This window comes from Acanthopagrus latus, chromosome 7, assembly GCF_904848185.1.
Source record: "Acanthopagrus latus isolate v.2019 chromosome 7, fAcaLat1.1, whole genome shotgun sequence".
NCBI lineage: Eukaryota > Metazoa > Chordata > Actinopteri > Spariformes > Sparidae > Acanthopagrus > Acanthopagrus latus.
Genome location: NC_051045.1, coordinates 16277668 through 16296298, shown reverse-complemented (window position 1 = coordinate 16296298; position 18631 = coordinate 16277668). Strand labels below are relative to the sequence as shown.

The following is an 18631-nucleotide window of genomic DNA, read 5'->3' as shown; positions in this document are numbered from 1 at the left end:
TCTGTCGGTATTTTTTCCCTTCTTTCTTCTCTTTCTCAGTTTCTTTAGATGTGCTGGGATGTACCAAATTGCTTTTATGTAATAATAATAACAAATGGTAAACAAAAAGGTCCGACAAGACAACCAACAAACCTGATCTGTAGACCTTGTATTGAAGAGAAATTAATTAGAAAATTAATTAATTTAGGAAATTAACAATCATGAGATCATGTGATCTTTCACCCTACTTCCTGCCTTTCTTCACCTGTCCTTTGTATAAGGTCACAAAAACAGAATATTTAAAAAAAAAAAAAAAAAATTAAATGTGGAATGGAGCCTCGAACAGGAAATTATTGCCCTCCACCCCACTAGCAGGTTTATGCATTTAAATTATTATTTTTTTAAGTTAAGGATTCAAAGGTTCTGATGACAGGTTCTGTCATCAGAGGTGATGACATCCTGCATGAAACAGTCCAGATAAAAACTGCTTACTGTTGGGTTTTACTTTTACTTTTTGATCTACAGCCATCTGCTACATGCAATTTTCAGACAATTTAAGTTTTCACAATCTGTGGCTGTTTTTTAAAAACCAGCTATGGACAGCAAAAAAACCCATCTAGCTGACATATAGCTTGTGCTGTTTGTCATGTGCGCTGAGAGTTCCATGCGTGAAAAACTTCAAATTAGTCATGATGTGTGTTGACACATCCTTGGACAGATGACGTAGACTCAAATTCAAGCTGAAGCGGACGTGCAGTTTGCACATTCAGCTTGTTCCACTCTGTGGTCTTTTACATAAATATGTTTCTCATTAACGTGAATATTATTTCATTCAGCTATTCACTACGTAAAGTATTAGTTACAGTTTCTTGAACTGCATTCTGCACATAATTTAACACGGTAAAGAGAGTAAGAGGCAGTAATCAGGTTACAGCATCAATCACTCTTTTATTTACAATTATGTTAACTGGCAGTAGAAACAGGAAGTTAAACGCTCTCTCTCTTTCCTGTTTAGGAAGAGTGATACTTTTAGACTGAAACTGTGGTAAACTAATACTGAACTTTTTACATCAATAAGTCAAGCCATCCTCCTACACCCCCCCAAAAAAATACATATATAAAAATGAAACACGGTTATGTGTTTATATTACAGAGCTGAACAAATGAGCTTCCTTGTATTGTATGTAAGAAAAAGCCTTTAAACATCTCAACTTCCTTTGCACTTTCTTGCTTACAGCTCATTTTCTTGGCACTGAGGTAACGTTTATGTCCAGAGCAGGCCTCACACAGGTTGCAGTCAAAGCATTAGTCGAGCAGTGAATTCAACTTCTCATTAAAATGTTTTAAACTGCTGCCGTCTGTGAAATGAGGTCAGTTAATTCTACATTTAATAGAAATGCTAGTACGGTAAATTCAGTTTTAAGTGCAGATGTTCCACTGTTGTCCTAATGTTCACACATTAGACCGTCAACTCTTGCCCTTCCTGTCAAGAAACCTCACGGAGTGACCTGCACTGATCCATGCAACCTCTCTGATTCACGATTTTAGGGGATATCCATGTCTCCATTAGAGGCGTGGGAGTGGCGTTTCTCACACGAAGCTCGGTTGTCAACATTTTCTTTGCTCTCCTCATCCCGATCCTCTGATCCCGATCTCCTTCTGAGACGCAGCCCCGGGTCTCTCTGTGTCGGCACCTGGAAGCTTGAGAAGGAGCTTCCTAACGACGGTCTCTTCTCTGAAAAGGACCGCACAAACACAAAAACAAACAGAAATGAGTGCTTACAGCAAGCGAGTTAAGCACGATTTAGATCTGTAACACAGAGGCTGAGAGATGTAGATGCCGAAATAGAGAAGGAATTCACTGGTGACAGATACAATGGCCACATTTCAGGAAGTATATATTTACAGATCAGTGTGTGAAATAAAATCATCATCTAGGTACTGACAAACAATCTCTCTCTTTGAAGAAAATGGTGTCACTCTAATCTTTGCTTGAATCTACATCAAATATCAACCCAACCACAGCCACTGATGCACTTGAAGCTGGCATTTCGTAACCTGCTGTACACGCTGAATGTTGAATTTTCCACATTGAGGTTTGCAAGGGGATTTCTCATATGACATCAACTTCTTCCTCGGCAATGCTGCTTCCAAAAAACGTTTATCAGTTTAAACATAAAACATTTTGTCTTTCAACTGCTTTCAACTGAATATAGGTCTAAAAAAAATTGCTAATGATTACATTCTGTTTTAATCTATGCTGAACACAGTGTCCCAGCTTTTGGGGAATTAGCGTTTTTCATTATAGTAGTGGATGGAAACATGCAGTACATTCTGCACATTCAGTCACAACTATTTCTCCATTTGGATTGCAATGCAGCGATAGTAGGAAAAGCACAGGGGTTACTAATAACATTAACCATGGTTCTGTTATTTTCAAGTTTCCTTGCAAGACATGATGCGACAGTGATCCAGCAAGCCTGACACCAGGACGATGAAACTAATGCAGCATAATAGAGTTCAGCCATCGTTCATATAATTATTAACACCTGTGCTTTTGCCTGTTGTGACACATCCAAAACAAAGTGCTTTAAATGCTTCACATTTGTCGGGTCACATAATGCAGCATCTCGTCTTGAAGATGGGACACGTACCGCCTGGTCCGATCGGTCGCATCAGTCTGTTCATCTGGACGTTCCAGTGTTTGACGTTGGTGCTCGCCTGGCGAAGCTTCCTCTGGGCAGCCTGTCAGAGAATAAGAGCGACTCGTTAAAACACATGCAGCTACTGTTAGCATTACCAACGACTACAGCCAGTAAATAGGAGTTACAAGAATCTTTTCACATCAAAGTCGAAAATAAAACGTTTTGACATTTAAAGGGCCGCAGACAGAATAGAGACAGTTTAGCAAAGCAGACTAACCTCCCACTGACTGGTGATACCATCATCAAAGTATCTAAATCAATCACAGAAAGTTTTCCAAGAAAACATTTTAGGCTGTTTTCAGTCTGTTGTTTGAAAAGCCTCATTGGACTTTGAAATCACTGAACTGTTTTTAAGGGCAGACCATAACAGCTGTAATGTTTTCTTTCATTAATGTCTGTGTCATGCTGTACTAATGTGACTAATTGTTGTCTTGTCTGTAACTAGAAGGAGATGCAGCCATCTTGCCTCAGTCATCTCTGTAAACAAGATTTTAAATCTTATTTCAATTTTACCAAATAAAATTAATTAACCCTAGTTACAGTAGTGTGGAATTTGAATTCAACTCAATGGATGTTCAAAATCAAATTAAAGTGAAATCAGCAGATAATGCTATTGGCCCAATGTTTCACGTATCTCAGTAAGAACCATTTCAGATAAATTAGACCTGATAAAATTCAGTTTCATGTTTTGGTTCTTACCACTACATCCTGGTCAACCCGATGCCGGTTTGCGCGGACCTCCTCAAGTTGCCTCTGCGCCTCTTCCAGGTCCCGGGACTTGGTCTCCATTTCCTGTTTTAGCTCCTGCTTCTCCCTCTGTGTTTTCAAGATGTACTCCTCCTGTTCCTCCTGCAGGGACATCAGGGCCTTCATCTTCTCCTCCTCCTCGGCCAGTAACCTGGACACAACAGAGAGCACAACATTTTTCATATTTTTTTCCCCAAAAAACCATGATTGACTGTTCGCTGTTGAAGAGGATCTGATGTCGTAACACAATGTCTCAAACATGACAGTGAGCAGAGGTGCACGAGGCCTGAAGCTGAGGCTGTTTGCGTGATGTGTGTGTTCATTTATCAGACATGTTTTCACTTGAAAAGATTTAGAGAGCACAGAAACAGCGACACAATAGAGCTGACTGATGGCAGCATTTAACAACTTCCTCTGTCGGCAGCTCAACTTCCTCAGGAACATAACGCAACATGAACTCCTTTCAACAGCTGAGCTTGATATCTGCTGCCTGCACACAAAAGCACCTCCCGACCTACAGCTCACAGATGAATGTTTGCAGCCTCTTAGCCCAAACAAATGACTCCTTATTGTCCTGTGAAAGTCTTTATAAGTCTGTAATCATGTGTTAGTGATGACAGGAGGAAACGTGAAACACTTTACCCTGCTTGAGCTAAACGGAAGGCCTCCTCATCCAGCCTGGCTTTGATCTCCTGCTGCAGCGCCTCCTCCAAGCGCTTCTGCATCTCCTCCAGCTCCTGGATCCTCTTCCTCTGCTTCTCTGCCTCCTCCTCTTTCAGAGCCATCTCCGCCTGCATACTGACCCGAGCCTTGAGATGCGCAACAGGAAGCAAAGGAATGATCACTCGTATCTTTCTGTTTCTGAATTCAGACTCTTTATCTCTTCTTCTTTGCCTCCACACTCACCTCCTCAGCCTCTCGCAGCTGGATCTCCAGAGCCCGCTGGAGCTGTTCATGCTGCTGGCGCCTCCTCTGCTCGTCCTGCTCCAGGAGGGCCTGAGCCTGCTTTTGCGCCTCCTTTAGCAGCTCCAGCTCCGCCAGCTTACGTTCCCGTTCCTCCTGCAGGGCCCGCAGCCTCTGCAGCTCCTCCTCCTTGGCCTGCCGTCTCTTCTCCCGCTGCTCTCGCTGCTCACGTCGCTTCAGCTTCAGATCTTTGTGGAGGGAGTTTTTCCCCTCCACGTGCAGCCTGATGGCTGTTTGAATCGCTGTGAAGAAGATGGCGTTTACTTGATATGAGGGTCTTGGACTTATCAGTGATCAATATCAGTGAATGTGAGTCTCCTCTGACCTGTAGTCCACTCCTGTCTCTGTTTGGTGTCTGAGGCACTCATCTCATAAGTCTTGGAGAGGGTTTTAAGACAAAACATGCACCTCTTCCCATCCCGGTCTGGCAGCACCTGTTTAACGACAAAGTATTTAATTAATCAATAAATATCAACTCCTCATGCATTGTTTTGTTCTCGTTTTTACATGTGCTGTGACCATACTTAAATGTTAGGAAAAAAAGATGTTGAACTCACTGGGAAAAGGATGTTTTTGATCCATTTTGAACGACCAAACAATATTTGATCATCGTCTACTTCCTATAATAAAGCATGATTTTAGAATGGTTGCTTGTTTTCCTTTGGTGTAACACATGGTGCAAAGGTGTAGTGCTCTCGCTGACAAAATAACAGAACTTGAGCAGATTTTTGTTTGTCATACTTGAATGGCATTGATGGGCTAATAATTGACTCGGTGTTCATGTCCACAGATAGCAAAAAAACAGCCAAGGTAACAACCACTTCAGCTCTACTGCTGCAGGCTTCATATTCAGAATGAATGATCCAAACTCATTTATGAGAGTGAGTTCACTTCTGTGAGGAAATCTGAAATCTGATTGTCAAACAAGGCAACATTCAGTATCCAACTGTTGTGCTTTTAATAGACTTGATCATCATCAACCTTTCCAGATTATGATGCCTAAATATAAACTCTGTCTACTCAGGGACTGTTTGAAAGGTATTGGGGGTGGGGAGATTTAGAAAGGGGGGGGAGGGTTATGTATTTTCCCTTTGCTAAAGGGAGGGTAGTCTAAATTCTTTAGAAGAGAGGGGGAGGGTCTTTAGCGATTAGTGCCACGTCACTTGTCGCTATTCTAGAGCAGGTCCCACCCTCACTTTAATCTGCATCTCAAAAAAAAGCTGAACAGTGAGGTTAAGATGTGTGAAAACATGTAAATGTGTTATGAAGCGGGACATTATTACCAGCTGCAACCACATCAGCCTTGAATGTTTTACAATTTGTGAGTCTGTGTGTCACCATGGCAAAATGTGGTCTTGGAAACATGTAAGTGTTTCTTAGCCAGTTGTCTGTCTGTCTGTCAGTCTGTCTGTGTGTCACTCAACAGGTTATGTCACCACAGTAGCATCACAACTGAGTGAATGGGTGCTTGTTAGCATAGGTACCCACATTTGAAGAACCTGTGTTCCAGAATTAAGTAGAAAATTGGTATAAGATGAAGGCAGAGTTCCAACCTGGGTGAGGTCTGATACATGAGTATTGATTACTTATGTAATATTGTAGTGATGACTACTATGATGACTATTGTCATGGGTAAATATGTCATCATGTTGTTGGTGGTTGCAGCTGTTGTGATCCCATCGCAAGATGGTTTTTCATTTATCAAATGTTTTCCATAATCCTATATTATTTCATTAACACGTTAAAGTGGAACTCCACTTTTAATGAGTCTGCTCAGAGCTCTTGAGGAGTACTACTGCAATAAGTTGAAAAAGACTTTTGGTGCCAGATTTTGACAAAGCAGAGTAATACTAGAAGGGCTGGGCAATATGGCCTTGAACTAATATCCCACTATGATGTTGTGAGATATATATTTCAATATTACCTCAGAAGCATTTAATACACCGTAGATCTGGGCAACAAAATAACATTTCACAATGTCACTGACCAGATTTACGATAAACAACCATCGGTAATGTGGATATAATGATATAATATAAGTGGGTACAGACAATTTCGTATATGAAGAAGCACAACAATCTGATAAGTTATGAAAATTACATAACTAATGTAATGTAGCCTTAAAAAACAGGATATGAAGATACCCCAAATCTAAGGTGATATACAGTCCTCTCACGATAATGGTATAATACCTTTAAATGACACAAGCCTAAATACATGAAATAAAAAGATGATATCTCTGGTTGTGCTGCATTTTGATCCTCTCTGAGTCTTGAAATGTAATGAGAGAGCAATGCTAAACCGGTTAAGACTTACTAAATTAAATACGTCATCATAAATTATATTTTAGTTAGTAATGCCAAAATTGTTCTAATTCAGTAGTGTTAATTTGTTTCTATTGTTCAAGTTTTCTCAAGAAAGGGGTTCACATGAAATTGTCATAGCACATGGAGGGCCATTCTTTTAAAAAAATAAGTTAAACAACATGTTCTACATTCCTCCTCACCACAATAATTTTCGCACAGTCCCTCGCAACTCTGAGTAACTAGATGCACATGTCTGAGCAATTCAACATAAACTAGACTTTTTGTCTCAAAGTTGTACGTGAATTCTTTTCGCGGAGTCCTGAAGGAGTAAGGGTTTCCAGTAATTCACAAGAAAAACCAAAAAGGAGGGAAGTCATGACAAACAAACATCTGTGAACCAACGTGTGATCCTTTTAGCCTTATCTTGCAAGACCTTGGTAGAGTCCCCACCCCCAGAGTGTGAACCTCTGGCTTTAAGAATCATACAATGACTCAAATTTCAGAAAGAGAAATGAGCACTGTGTATTCTTCAGCTGCTTACCTCCACACAGCAGTTCCCATCCAGGACTATGTTGCCCTGGCAATCCTTCCGGTCCTCCCCGGTGTAGTAGGACAAGTTGCTGGGCCTTAAGGTGAACCAGCGTTCCTTCCAGTTCCTCCTCAGCTGGCCTTTCTTCCACAAATAACCCTGCACAAACACACACACACACACTCATTGACACAATACAGAGCAAGGCATCATCCAAAACTCAGACTTCTGTTGATGACTGAGCCTCGTACCTCTTTGAGGACATCACCAACGATCTCCCTGTAAACTTCCTCTATAGCCATGCTGATTATGCTCTTATCAATTCCTCTGGTTATCTTTCCAGAGTTCATCATCTCCAGAAAAACCCAAACAGTAATGCCACTCTGCTGCACTGAGTCTTGGGAAAAGAAGTCCTCTAATTCAACACAGTTGAACTCAATACTCATAGCCATGCAGACCTTCTTGAGGAGGTACTCCACCTGGAGGGAAAGAGAAACCAAAGGTCTTGAGAGTGAGAAATAACATGATTCATTTGAATGATTATGTCTTTGCTGCAATGTACTCAAGGAAGGAAGTAACTAAGTGTCAAACCAAGAGTGATCTGAGGTTGTTTTTTACCTCCCTTAAGTTGGGGGTCTATTCACAATAAATTGTTGTGTGACGTTATTTTGTGGTTTCCATTTTTTAACATAAAGCACCACAGTAAAGCTCACATCCTACAACACTGCCCTTCTCAAGACTTTAATTTATGTTAATTAAAGCTGTTTTTACTCCTGTCTTACAATAACAGCATAGATTTCTTTGTCCAGTGGTTGGTGTGTGAAGAATGTACCAAAATAAAACTGAATAATGTTTTCTCAAACTCAGCACGACAAAAACTACTCTGCCCTTGAAATGTAGGTCTCTCTCTTGGCAGCAGCTGTGAAAAACACACGACAGGAAACCAAAACGAGAGTTTGCAAGTGAGAAACAAGCCCACACTGCTGCATGAAATGAGCAGCGTGTTCCATGATGGCAGGACACAAGGTTTCAGCAAGGGTGTGTTTAGTGGTTGTCGAAGATCCAACACAATTTTTTTTTTAGGTCACAGATTACTGACTACAGCCTCAGCATTGTGCCTAACAACAGAGCACAATAACCTGAAATGTGAATGCTGCTAAATTTAGAAACAAGTGTCACTATCATCACATACAGCCACGATCAACAAGATGATCAACAACTTCAAGATGAGCAAATTTGTTTGCTCAGTCTTACAATAGATAGATTTTTTTTTTTTACATTTTTCAGTCCAGCTGTGTTTTGACTGAAGAAATACCTCATACTCCAAGTAGCATATAAAGTGTCTGTTTTGTGATGGAAATTTAAATATATTCTACCCACCTCGTCAGGGACCATAACCAAAGGGTACTTGTCCTCAGAGAGAAAATTAAACAGGCACCAAAGTCGAAAAGCATCCTTCTCTGGCATAACAGTGCTGCTGGTTTTGTCCGTGTGGTAGTTTTTCTTTGCTGTAAGAGTCCAACAGAGCTCGTCTACGTTTTCCTTAATAAAGGATCCTTCAATAACCTGCAACAACATCAGGCAGAAATTGAAGCAACTGTGAAAGCGTTAGAAAAAGAGCATACAGTTGGGACATTATCACCTTATCCAGGATATATTTGTTGAGATAAGGCATGTAACCCTGACTGGAAACTGGACCATCATCATCATCCCTGAAGTGCTCCTCCAAAGCGACAGGGTCGTGTGGGATAGACAAGACTGTACACAGGTTGTGAGACAGCACCTGAAAAATCCAAGTGAACAACACAAAAATATATTTCAAAAAGGGCAAAAGAATGGAGCATTTTTTTCTTCTTCTGGCATCTATGTGAATGTCACATTACTGCCAAAGCTCAATTACACACTGTGTATCTCGAAGACAGTTGAGTTTGCTGGGATAAGTGTTTGTGTTATGTTTTCCTCAGAAAATACAGGCCAGCAAAATTCATAAAGATGCTCATTTTGAAACAGAACTTTTGGGAACAGAAATTCTGAATTATAAGACATCATGCTATCCTAAAAATAATTGTGTTTACACATACAGAAGTGTGAAAAAGTATTTCTAAAAAAGGGGTCACTGAAGTCAGCAAAAAAGCAGGAAACTTTGCATGGCAACTCAAAATGTTTCACAGGCCAAACAACATAACTAAAGGAAAATGTAGAGATAAGCAGTAAGCTATATAGAGAATCAAAGTACAGCAAAAATAGAAGTCAAAATTGAAATGTGACAAAAAAGTAAAATAAAAAAAGATTAAAAAAAAAAGTGCTGAATAAAAGGGGAGGAAAACTTGCAAAACTGTTTGGAGATTGAAAGAAGACCTGCTACAAAAATATTACATTGTAAGCTATATATAACACAAACTACTACATGTAATCAGTGTACTGCTATTAATATTAATATTGCTATACTACCAGTGTTCCTACTGTTGTACCAGGGAGGGGTTCACTCTATAAAAAAAGAATTTTACTTCTATAATTTTCTTCAACTGAAAGTGTGCAACGTCTTGACATATCTGATGCATTTTATCAGACAACCAGTGTCTCTGAGTGTTGAGCCATAACCACATCCTGTCTCAAAGCTCGAGCGCACTACAACATCTGTCATTTGCGAGGCCACGGCATGCAAACTGCTTGTTTCTTAGCGCGTCTGAAGAACACGGCGCCTGTACACAGCCTGCTGCACGCATGAGGGGGATAAGCCTAGTCATGAGGCTGACCCACTGTGAGCAGGAACGTGGAGGTGGCTGGAAATGGAGTCCACACCAAGACCAAGTGACATAACGATGAGATCAACAAAAATACAGTGGCTCCATTGAAGCCCTGTGGCAAGAGACAACAATCACCAACATGTTTCCAGTTTGCCCTCGCTCTCACTGTAACAATGTTCTTTTTACATACATGGGCTCACGGTGTGAAGATACTCTATTCAACAGGCTGTTCACTGGTCGGGTCCAGTGCCAGAGGAGCCTTTGCACTACAAGCTGGTACACGGAGGCCCAGTGCAAGCACAGCTTGGAGATGAGGGCTCCCATTCATATACAGACTGAGAGCAAACTGTTACTCTCGTCCTCTTGTCAAACAGAGGTGCATATTGTGCCCTCTTTCAGCAGTGAAGCATTCTACTCGAAATATAGGGAACAAATTTGTTCCTTGTTGGGACAGCGTGTTGTTTTAAAAACTGCGTTTCACACAGGAAATATTGATGATGATAAGCAATATCAGATGGCATACACCCTCATTTCCTCAAGCACAGAACAAACTGCAACAATTATAAATTCACTTCTGACATTTAGCTTGCTGAGCACTTCAAATATTTTCACCTCATCATACCCAGGGCGAGCCCACGTGATGAAATATGATTTGAGATAGGAAATGAGGCAATAGAATGAGTGGCTTTTCAGACGAAGAAAACAAAAGTCCCTTAAAGTTCAGGTAGTCCACTCACCTTGAGTTGAGACTTAGACACCTTACCGCTCCTCTCCAGATCCAGGGCTGTGAACCCATACCAGATGGATTTGAGCAGCTCAGACCGCAGGTCCATGTCTACTGCCGCGTTACTCTCTGGTTTCCTCCGCTACGTCTCTTCTTCTTCCCTCTGCTGTTGACACAGGGCCCTTGGGTGACAAAGTGACACCCACGTTGTGTTGCTGCTGTCACTGAGGCACGGGGCTTTACCGGGCTGCTGACAGCGACACCTGCAGGTCGTCCACAGTCACTGACGGAGAGGGAGGGTCTGATTGTTTACCACACAGTCAATGTTCTGATGCTGCCCTCCGAGCGGAGAAAGAAGAGTATTCCGATCCTTTAAAGTAAAGTAGATCTACCACAACATAAAAATAACCCATTACAAGAGAAAAATAGTTTAGTACTGAGAACGTCCCATTTAAACTGTTATATTATGATTATAGTTTCATTTTATCATCATAGTGTTCCACTATTACATTAAATTGTCATGACTGATGAATAAAGGTGTACAGCACAAGTAACGAGTAACTAAAGTAGTTACTTTTAAGTAGATATATTGCAAACATATTAGTACTCAAGCACAAATCCCATTCAAATAGTAGAGCAACCGCAATATCCAGTAGTGCTGCCTTCAAGGACCTGTAATAGGTAAGTAACTGTAAATATGAATCAGAAAATTGGGTTCTTCTAGGAAACCATGGATTTTAACAGAGCTTAAACAGGTTGGCATTCTTCTTTATAAGTCTAAATATCGACTGTAGTATCTCAAACAAACCTATAACGTTCTTTTAGCTAACTGCTAATTTGAAATAAGCAGTTAGCTTTAGCTTGCAGGTTTGTGTACTGCTCATATAACTTGATACCAACTAACAACTAACAACTGATAACTTAATTGAGCTAGGCCTTGAAATTCAATTTATTCATTCATTCATTTATTTATTTACTTATTATGTTTCAGAAATAAACAAACTGCAAGCATACCTGATAGCCTGCGTTAGCCTGGTTCCAGTCATCTGAATCACAAGCCACTTCTCCATTTTAACTAAAGCTATTTAGATTAAAAATCTAGTGATGAACATAAGGGAGGGGTAACATTACTTAATTAAATGGCTTTTGAATTTGAATATAAGGCTACTTTTGTTAGTCCCAAAGGTGCCATGATTAAAGGCCCTAAAATAAAATTGGAAAAAAAAAAAAGAAAAAAAAAAAGATATATGCACACTGGTTATTTCCTGTCATCATGACTGAACCACACATTTGTTTAAAATTTTTTTTTTTTTTAAATATGGTGGGATTACAGCACTTGCCAAAAACATAAAATCATAATGTATCTCCTGATGATTGTATTATTTTTATGATGATAATCAGTCAGCTTTGTATTTAAGTCAATAAACAAAATAAAGCATAAAACATCCAAACAGCTAAATTATTCTATTCTATTCTACTTTAAGATGGGAAGAGGCCGTGGTAAAAAACAATCATGTGGTAAAAAAAAAAACCAAAAACTTTCGCGTCGTTGCCATGGAGCTGTTTATGAAAATCCGTTTTTCATTGGTCGACAGTTTTTGTCATGACCGAAATGCGTACAGTCATTGGCCGGAACTGATCCTATTACGACCAATGGCGATGCGCGCTTTTTACAAACTGCTGTGAGTCCAGGAAGTTTACAGCCTACTGTGGAGTGAAAGGACAGAAAAAAGGGATCTTTAAATCCACACAAAACGCCCGGAAAACCCAAATATTTGGAATTAATTGTTACGGAAACACTTACTTGGACGCACAGAAGGAAATAACAGACGCCTTTTCTATTTTGAAAGTATGTAACGTATTTAATAAACGGCTTTATGTGAGTGTCTAGCATGTGCTAACAAGAAAAGACTTGACACTTAGCCCTCTGGTCCCGTTAAAGCTATTCTAATCTTATGCTACATCTCTTTTTAAATGTTGGCTCGACATCACATCGGTTTGTACTTTGCGCAGACTTAATTACTATCAAGTAAAGCTGCATGTTAGAATTGCTAAGTTTATTTTTAATATCATTCATTGTGGCTGCATGAAGCTCATCCCTACTGGACTTGCTTGTTCTTGTTGCTTCCTATTTCTGTTAACTTTGGATTTCGTTGTTGATTTAAAAGTTTTGGAATGAATTGAAGTCTGAGGTATTTGTTTCTGCATGTATGTAGTTTGTGTTTGTCTCTCTTACAAACAGTTTTGCAATTAGCCATTATCGTGTTTGATCCTGGTTGCTCAAATTTTATTTGTTTACCATTTGTTGCTCCTGTAGTTGTTCTTCACACCTTGCTATCATGATGGACTCCTCTCCAGTCCTTTGTCAACAAAATCAAAACAAAATACACACTGACCTTCGGAGGTAAGCCAGTTTTAAACAAATTTCTTCATCTTATTTTCTCATAAAGCTTCTCCTAAAGTAGCTTACTCGAGCTTGTTCTCCATGTCCTGTAACAATCTTGTTCACTTATTCTTTGATTAGATTTTATCACAACTTGTGCCTGTTGTCATTTGATAGCTCATGTGTAGACATGAGAAACATATTTATATGAAACTGTAGTTGCATTCATTGTTTTGCAAATCTGTTTTACTCCACACAGATTGAAAAATGAAAATAACAGAATGTCAGTGCACCCAAAGCCTTCCAAACTCCTGTCAGCACCACATCCTTCCAACCAAGATACTGAGAACAAGGATCCAGAAAAGTCAGAAGTGAGTAGGAAGGCACCTGTGCGATCAGGTGGAAGTCGGCTACCGGTCCTCGCAAAGTCCCTTCCTCTTCAGACCCCATCTGACTTCAGTCAGTCTCACTGTAGGTGGGAGGAAAAACCTCTGGCTGTAAGTGCTTCCTTCCCATCCCAAAGAAATATATTGTGTTTTTCTTTGATCAAATTGTTTTTTTTTTCTGTTCTTAATAGCTTATCATCTCCCTACAGGGCAAAGCAAGGAAGAAAAAGCCTTGCACCAGGCCCATTCCTTTCAACCTGTCGCAGCCCAAGAGTTCAAGAATGGCTACAGAAAATCGGCAGCACCTCACTGTTTCACAAACAAGGACTAGCACTCTTGCTGTCCAACCTAATAACAGTGAACATGCTGCTCATCTTAAAACCCAAAACATTAATACAAAACCAACAAAAAATCCATCCACGTTAAACAGCAATGTGAACCCGACCAAAGGTTCAGGGAAGTCTAACGGAAATACACCTCTGCGGTCAGGACTGCCTGGGCATTCCAGCACTTTTAAGACTTCAGTCACTTTGTCCCGCCCTCTATCATCAATTTCTAATAACACTATGCACCAGAACATCATTACAACTTCTGCAAAGGCTGCTTTTAATGCAGAGGCCTTTACGGATAACATGAAGCTGCTCAGTCTCAAAGATTCAACCAAGATATCCAATGCTAGCCAAAACAGGCAGCTGCCTGCTCAGGGCAATATTTCCAAAAGTTCTTCTGGTAAGTGAAGTCATTGCTTTTGAGTAGATCATGTTTTGTGATGTGCCCAATATTACAGAAAATGTTAGCGTCTCGAATTTGAATCTAGGTATACTTTTGTGTTAGACACAGCCCTGCGACACATCCCAACTTAATAAGGGTCATAATGTTCAAAGTTTTTTGATACTGTATTACAGAGTTGTTGACTTTATGATACATTTGAAGTATGTAGTTTCTGGTGTTGTATTAATTGAATTTTTTTTTAATTTTTTTTTTTAAATATAAAGGATACAGTGAGATAACATGTACAAATGAGAACACTTGTTTCCATCATGGTCCCTGATGTCAGGAATATAGGAAAGGCATAGACAAATAACATCAAAAAAATCATTTAAAAAAAACAAGCAACAAGATAAGTTCATTTATACAGCACATTTCATAAGACTGTAGTAAACTCAGTATGACAAATTAAGTATAGTTAACACCATACATGACAAAATCTTATACAATAAAGACATGAAAAAAAGGAAGATATAACATAAAAGAGAATAAAAAAGGTTATTATTGTTCAAAGGGAATAATAACAAAACACAACTTTAATATGAAACTTCAGCTGCTGCCTTGTTGTGCCTAATTTCAGACACAATCAAAATGTGTTGAAAGCAGTTCACCTAACACATAATGGAAAAAAAATTATGCAAATGACCTGTTTGCCATTTTCTTATAGTGTTTTGCTGACGTTTTTTCCACCCTGGTTGTATAAATGACTAAAAACACCTCTTTGAATAATACGGTACAGTTCAGCAGCACCACAAACTTTAATCTTAAAGGTGAATCAATTCCTCAAACAGTTTCTACAAAAAACGAACATTATAGCCTTCATGAAGGTAGGATTTACTCCAGGACTGTTGACTGCATTAGTTTTAGCTCTGCGTACCTAATAACTTAGCAAAAGCAATTATTCTAAATATGGTTTTTGTTATTTGTTTAGTTGATCAGTTTCTTTTTGCCTCCACTAAACTGGCTATCTATTTTCATGCTGCTTACCATGTCTGTACAACAGCAGCTTATTTTTTAAATAGAAAGCTAGATAGATTTTTCACAGTTGTCTGCTCTTTTTTAGTGGCAACTTTGTTAATTTCTACATGTCAATAGCAGTCAGCAGCTTTTCTTATATGTTTCAGACAAAGGAGAGAGCTTCCAGTCTGATCACGCGGCTTTGCTCAGTATCCTCCGGAATGAGGGAGTAAGTGCCACAGGTTTTGGATCTTCAAGTCCTCAGTCCAAACCCTATAACTATCTGGTGAGTAGGTTTTATAATTGTTGTTTACAGCCTTCCTTTACAATGTCCTTTGTTCTCCACACTTTTCCTGATGGTTTGTTTTTGAGTTATTGGTTTTGAGCATTTAGCTTTTGGCTGATTACGGATTTAACCATTTTTAGGACATGTTTAATCATCATCTTTTTTTGTTTTCACCTGTCTGCAGCCCCAGCGAGTGTCTGTCATGAAAAGTCGACAAAAAGCGACCACAGGTGAGCACCTGACTGAAAACACACCATGTGCCTGAATAAACAGTCTGTCATCACAGAAGATATTGTTGTTATTAAATGCAATCACCGTGACTGGGTGACATTCTGGTATGGTTATGTATTTGTAAGGCTGCTAACAAAACTTCTGATTAAAGGAAGAGTTTCCACTTAAGGAAATACTCTTATTCATTTTCTTGCACTGAGTTAGATGGAGGTTAGTGGTAGAAGAGAATCAAGCTAATTTTAGTACTGGTAAAACTACACAGTATTCTGTATTACTTTCTTCAAGTTAGATTACAAATGTAAATGAATTGGTCTTAGCATGTCGGTTGAATTTCCTCTCTTTGTGCTCGTCTTACAGGATCAGTGAAGTCGGTGCAGTTCTCTCCTGACCCGACTGCACTGCAGAGTATCCTGCAGAACGAGGGAGTGAAGGTTGGAGGGCCTGTGGGTGCCACACCTCTAAAATCAGTCCGTCCATCAGGCAGAGGAACTTCAGTCTACACAGTATGTGCACATCACTTTTGTTTTCATTTGTTTTACATCTAGCTACCTGCCTTTTTAGTTTATTACACTGCTTCGAAAAACATAAACATTTACATTTTTGTGTTGCTTCCTGTCTCAGGCTCAGAGAGTGCCAGCTAGAAAGAATCGTGCAGAGGCGACCGGAGGACCAGCAGGTAAGATGTAGAATGAATGTACTTGTTATCTGATGTGCATCCTTATCACTTTGTCCTTTTACCCTGATGTGGCACGGCTGTTTCATCCACAGCAGCAGCTCTCAAAGAGAGTCCACTGAAGAAATGGACTCCACAGAGAGTCCGAAACACCAGACATCAGCCCATGTCTGCTATGGTCAGTATATGTGTGTTGTGTACTTGCACTATGTCAGTTTGTTGTGTGGTGTTTCTCCCAGTCACTCCCTCATCTTGTCATGCTGCTGTTTTCAGAAATGGCATCTGTCGACACAACAGTCACCGTACGGCAGCACCCCCGGGCCGCAGAGCTGCAAGACCAACCTTCAGTCACGCCAGGAGGTGAGAGCCGGAAATCACGTGTCTGTAGAGGTTTACTAAAATCTGTTTGAAAGTTTAACATAAAATGGACAAATATAATCTGTGTAAAAATTTAGGCACAGTCACAGCCAGAGTAAAATATTCTCATATAAATTCAAGGCAGCTACAACAATGGCTGGATCAGTTGTTATTTTCTATTTAGATATCCTTAATGGATGCAGCATTTCAGACGTACAGATGGAGAGATTACAAATTCATTTCTTATGAAGGTCAACATTTGATTGCAAATTTTAAATAGTTGGTCATGATTGTGCTACACCACTGCTGCAGTGAAGGAGACTTTTCAATATGCTATACCTATGATAGACTCCAGGACAACAAGCATTGCATCTATGTAATGCTTTAGTTTTTATTTGTTTTAGTTTTCTATCAGAGACCAGAGATATATTTTGTGATCTGCACATGCTCTGTATCACAGTTGATTTTACTTTCTTGTTTGTTTGCAGGAGATTGTCCAGAGGTTATTTGATGATCAAGAAGACGAGCAGAGCACAGACGTGGCTGACAAAGATCCTGAGACGAAAATGGAGCAGCTCCCAGTAACAACTGTAAGACGGCCAGACCTTACAGTGATCCATATTAAATCTAGATCGTGTTATTTATTTAGAATATATTGTAAACCAAGTGTCCGCTCCCTGACTCCTCTAGACTAAATCCCACTGCGAAGAAAAGATAGAGACTGGAGCCAACAGCAATGAGGACGAGGACGAGGAGCAGAGGATTGGGGGAGGTCAGCCTTTCATCCAGGCACTGCAAAGAGAGTCTGTGATTTTTTTCTCAACGGGCAAAAAGCTGTTGAGAGCTCAACGTTTTGAGAGGCAGGAAAACTCACCCCATCGTGAGCAGGCTGGCCTGGTTTCATCAGAGCAGAGAAATGTGCTGCCGGTACATGAAGAGATGTCATCTGTGTCGGAACCAACCTGTCAGATCGCGCACTCTTCTGTTCAGAGTCTGCACAGAGGTAACACTGACTCATCACACTCACCCTGATTATTAGTCTTACAGCATTTCATAAACGATGAAAGAATGCTGAAATGTGAAAGTATGTTTTTTAAAGTGTGACTTCTCCCATTACAGACCTCTTTGTTCCGAAGAGTGGTGCTCTGAGTTCTGCAGCGGCGATTCTTCGTAAGCGTCTTCCTCCTCTGGAGGAGCTGCGTATGGACGAGGAGGTGGCCACCTACACCTCCATGTCTGTCCAAGCTGCCCCTGGATTTGTCCCCCCTCGGCCTCGCTGTGGGAACCCGCTGGCCTCCATCCTGCACTTTGAAGAGTCCTCTGTGAGTACACAGCTTCACATACTTCTTTATAGCATTAAAAAAAGATACAAATACATACATACATATTGTTTATATATATACACGATACATAAGCTTCAATCTTTGTCCTTTTGTCTTCCAGAGATTTGTTCCGATCGTCTGTGACCTCTCGCCTGGTCCCTCCTCTCCACAGAGCTCTCGGCTGCAGGAGAGATGACTTGCACTATACAGTATTTGTTTTGTGAATATCCAGAGTGGATAAGCTCACTCTGGTGTACTTTTTTAATGGAACTAATGTTGGTCGAACACTGTTGTTGCCTCCCTTAATACAAATTGTTTTTTGAAGCAATCAACCCTGGTTGTCTTGTCAATGTTATGATCGCTCTCAGTAGATGCTTTCTAATAATAAAAAAAAAGGTCATTTCTGTAAAACATTGTATATTTTTACCCTGCAGGCACTGATTTTGTCCATGAATGTTAGATGCAAGCCCATTAGAAACAATCTTTATGATGTGAATCAAGAAATAAATGTTGGAGAAATATTTCTTTTAGAAGGTCAATGAAGACTGAACTTGATCAGTGTTATAGC

General features: G+C 40.0%; 2 protein-coding genes across 5 annotated transcripts; one reads left to right on the top strand and one right to left on the bottom strand.

The window, feature by feature from the left end:
* Positions 1-902: 902 nt before the first annotated feature.
* LOC119022254 (differentially expressed in FDCP 6 homolog) lies at positions 903-12195 on the bottom strand. 4 transcript variants are annotated; one of them, XM_037102927.1, is made up of 14 exons: positions 11715-12195; positions 10944-11088; positions 10714-10866; positions 8872-9012; positions 8610-8795; positions 7481-7708; positions 7242-7388; positions 4952-5014; positions 4720-4828; positions 4338-4636; positions 4074-4240; positions 3384-3582; positions 2634-2724; positions 903-1714 (listed from the first exon to the last, which is right to left on the bottom strand). In XM_037102927.1, exons 3-14 carry the CDS (start codon positions 10807-10809, stop codon positions 1524-1526), a joined length of 1917 nt encoding a protein of 638 aa, XP_036958822.1. In that variant the 5' UTR covers positions 10810-10866; positions 10944-11088; positions 11715-12195; the 3' UTR covers positions 903-1523. The 4 variants fall into 4 exon arrangements, with proteins under 4 accessions (XP_036958822.1, XP_036958820.1, XP_036958821.1 ...); XM_037102925.1 differs by having other exon boundaries at positions 10714-11088; XM_037102926.1 differs by having other exon boundaries at positions 10714-11070.
* Positions 11320-18586, top strand: LOC119022253 (trophinin associated protein). The gene is made up of 14 exons (XM_037102924.1): positions 11320-11381; positions 13018-13104; positions 13343-13580; positions 13679-14198; positions 15362-15480; positions 15665-15710; positions 16069-16214; positions 16333-16387; positions 16480-16562; positions 16658-16744; positions 17230-17331; positions 17432-17744; positions 17861-18063; positions 18185-18586. Exons 2-14 carry the CDS (start codon positions 13040-13042, stop codon positions 18257-18259), a joined length of 2052 nt encoding a protein of 683 aa, XP_036958819.1. The 5' UTR covers positions 11320-11381; positions 13018-13039; the 3' UTR covers positions 18260-18586.
* The last annotated feature ends 45 nt before the right edge of the window (positions 18587-18631 follow it).

Excerpts from the sequence above, each read along its gene's own strand:
- LOC119022253 (XM_037102924.1), top strand. The coding sequence starts at position 13,040 with ATGATGGACTCCTCTCCAGTCCTTTGTCAACAAAATCAAAACAAAATA. Across the intron at positions 15,711-16,068 it reads TCGACAAAAAGCGACCACAG|GATCAGTGAAGTCGGTGCAG; the intron begins GTGAGCACCTGA and ends CTCGTCTTACAG. Across the intron at positions 17,332-17,431 it reads AGCAGCTCCCAGTAACAACT|ACTAAATCCCACTGCGAAGA; the intron begins GTAAGACGGCCA and ends TGACTCCTCTAG.
- LOC119022254 (XM_037102925.1), bottom strand. The coding sequence starts at position 10,809 with ATGGACCTGCGGTCTGAGCTGCTCAAATCCATCTGGTATGGGTTCACA. Across the intron at positions 8,796-8,871 it reads ACAAATATATCCTGGATAAG|GTTATTGAAGGATCCTTTAT; the intron begins GTGATAATGTCC and ends ATGTTGTTGCAG. Across the intron at positions 1,715-2,633 it reads GCGACCGATCGGACCAGGCG|AGAAGAGACCGTCGTTAGGA; the intron begins GTACGTGTCCCA and ends GGTCCTTTTCAG.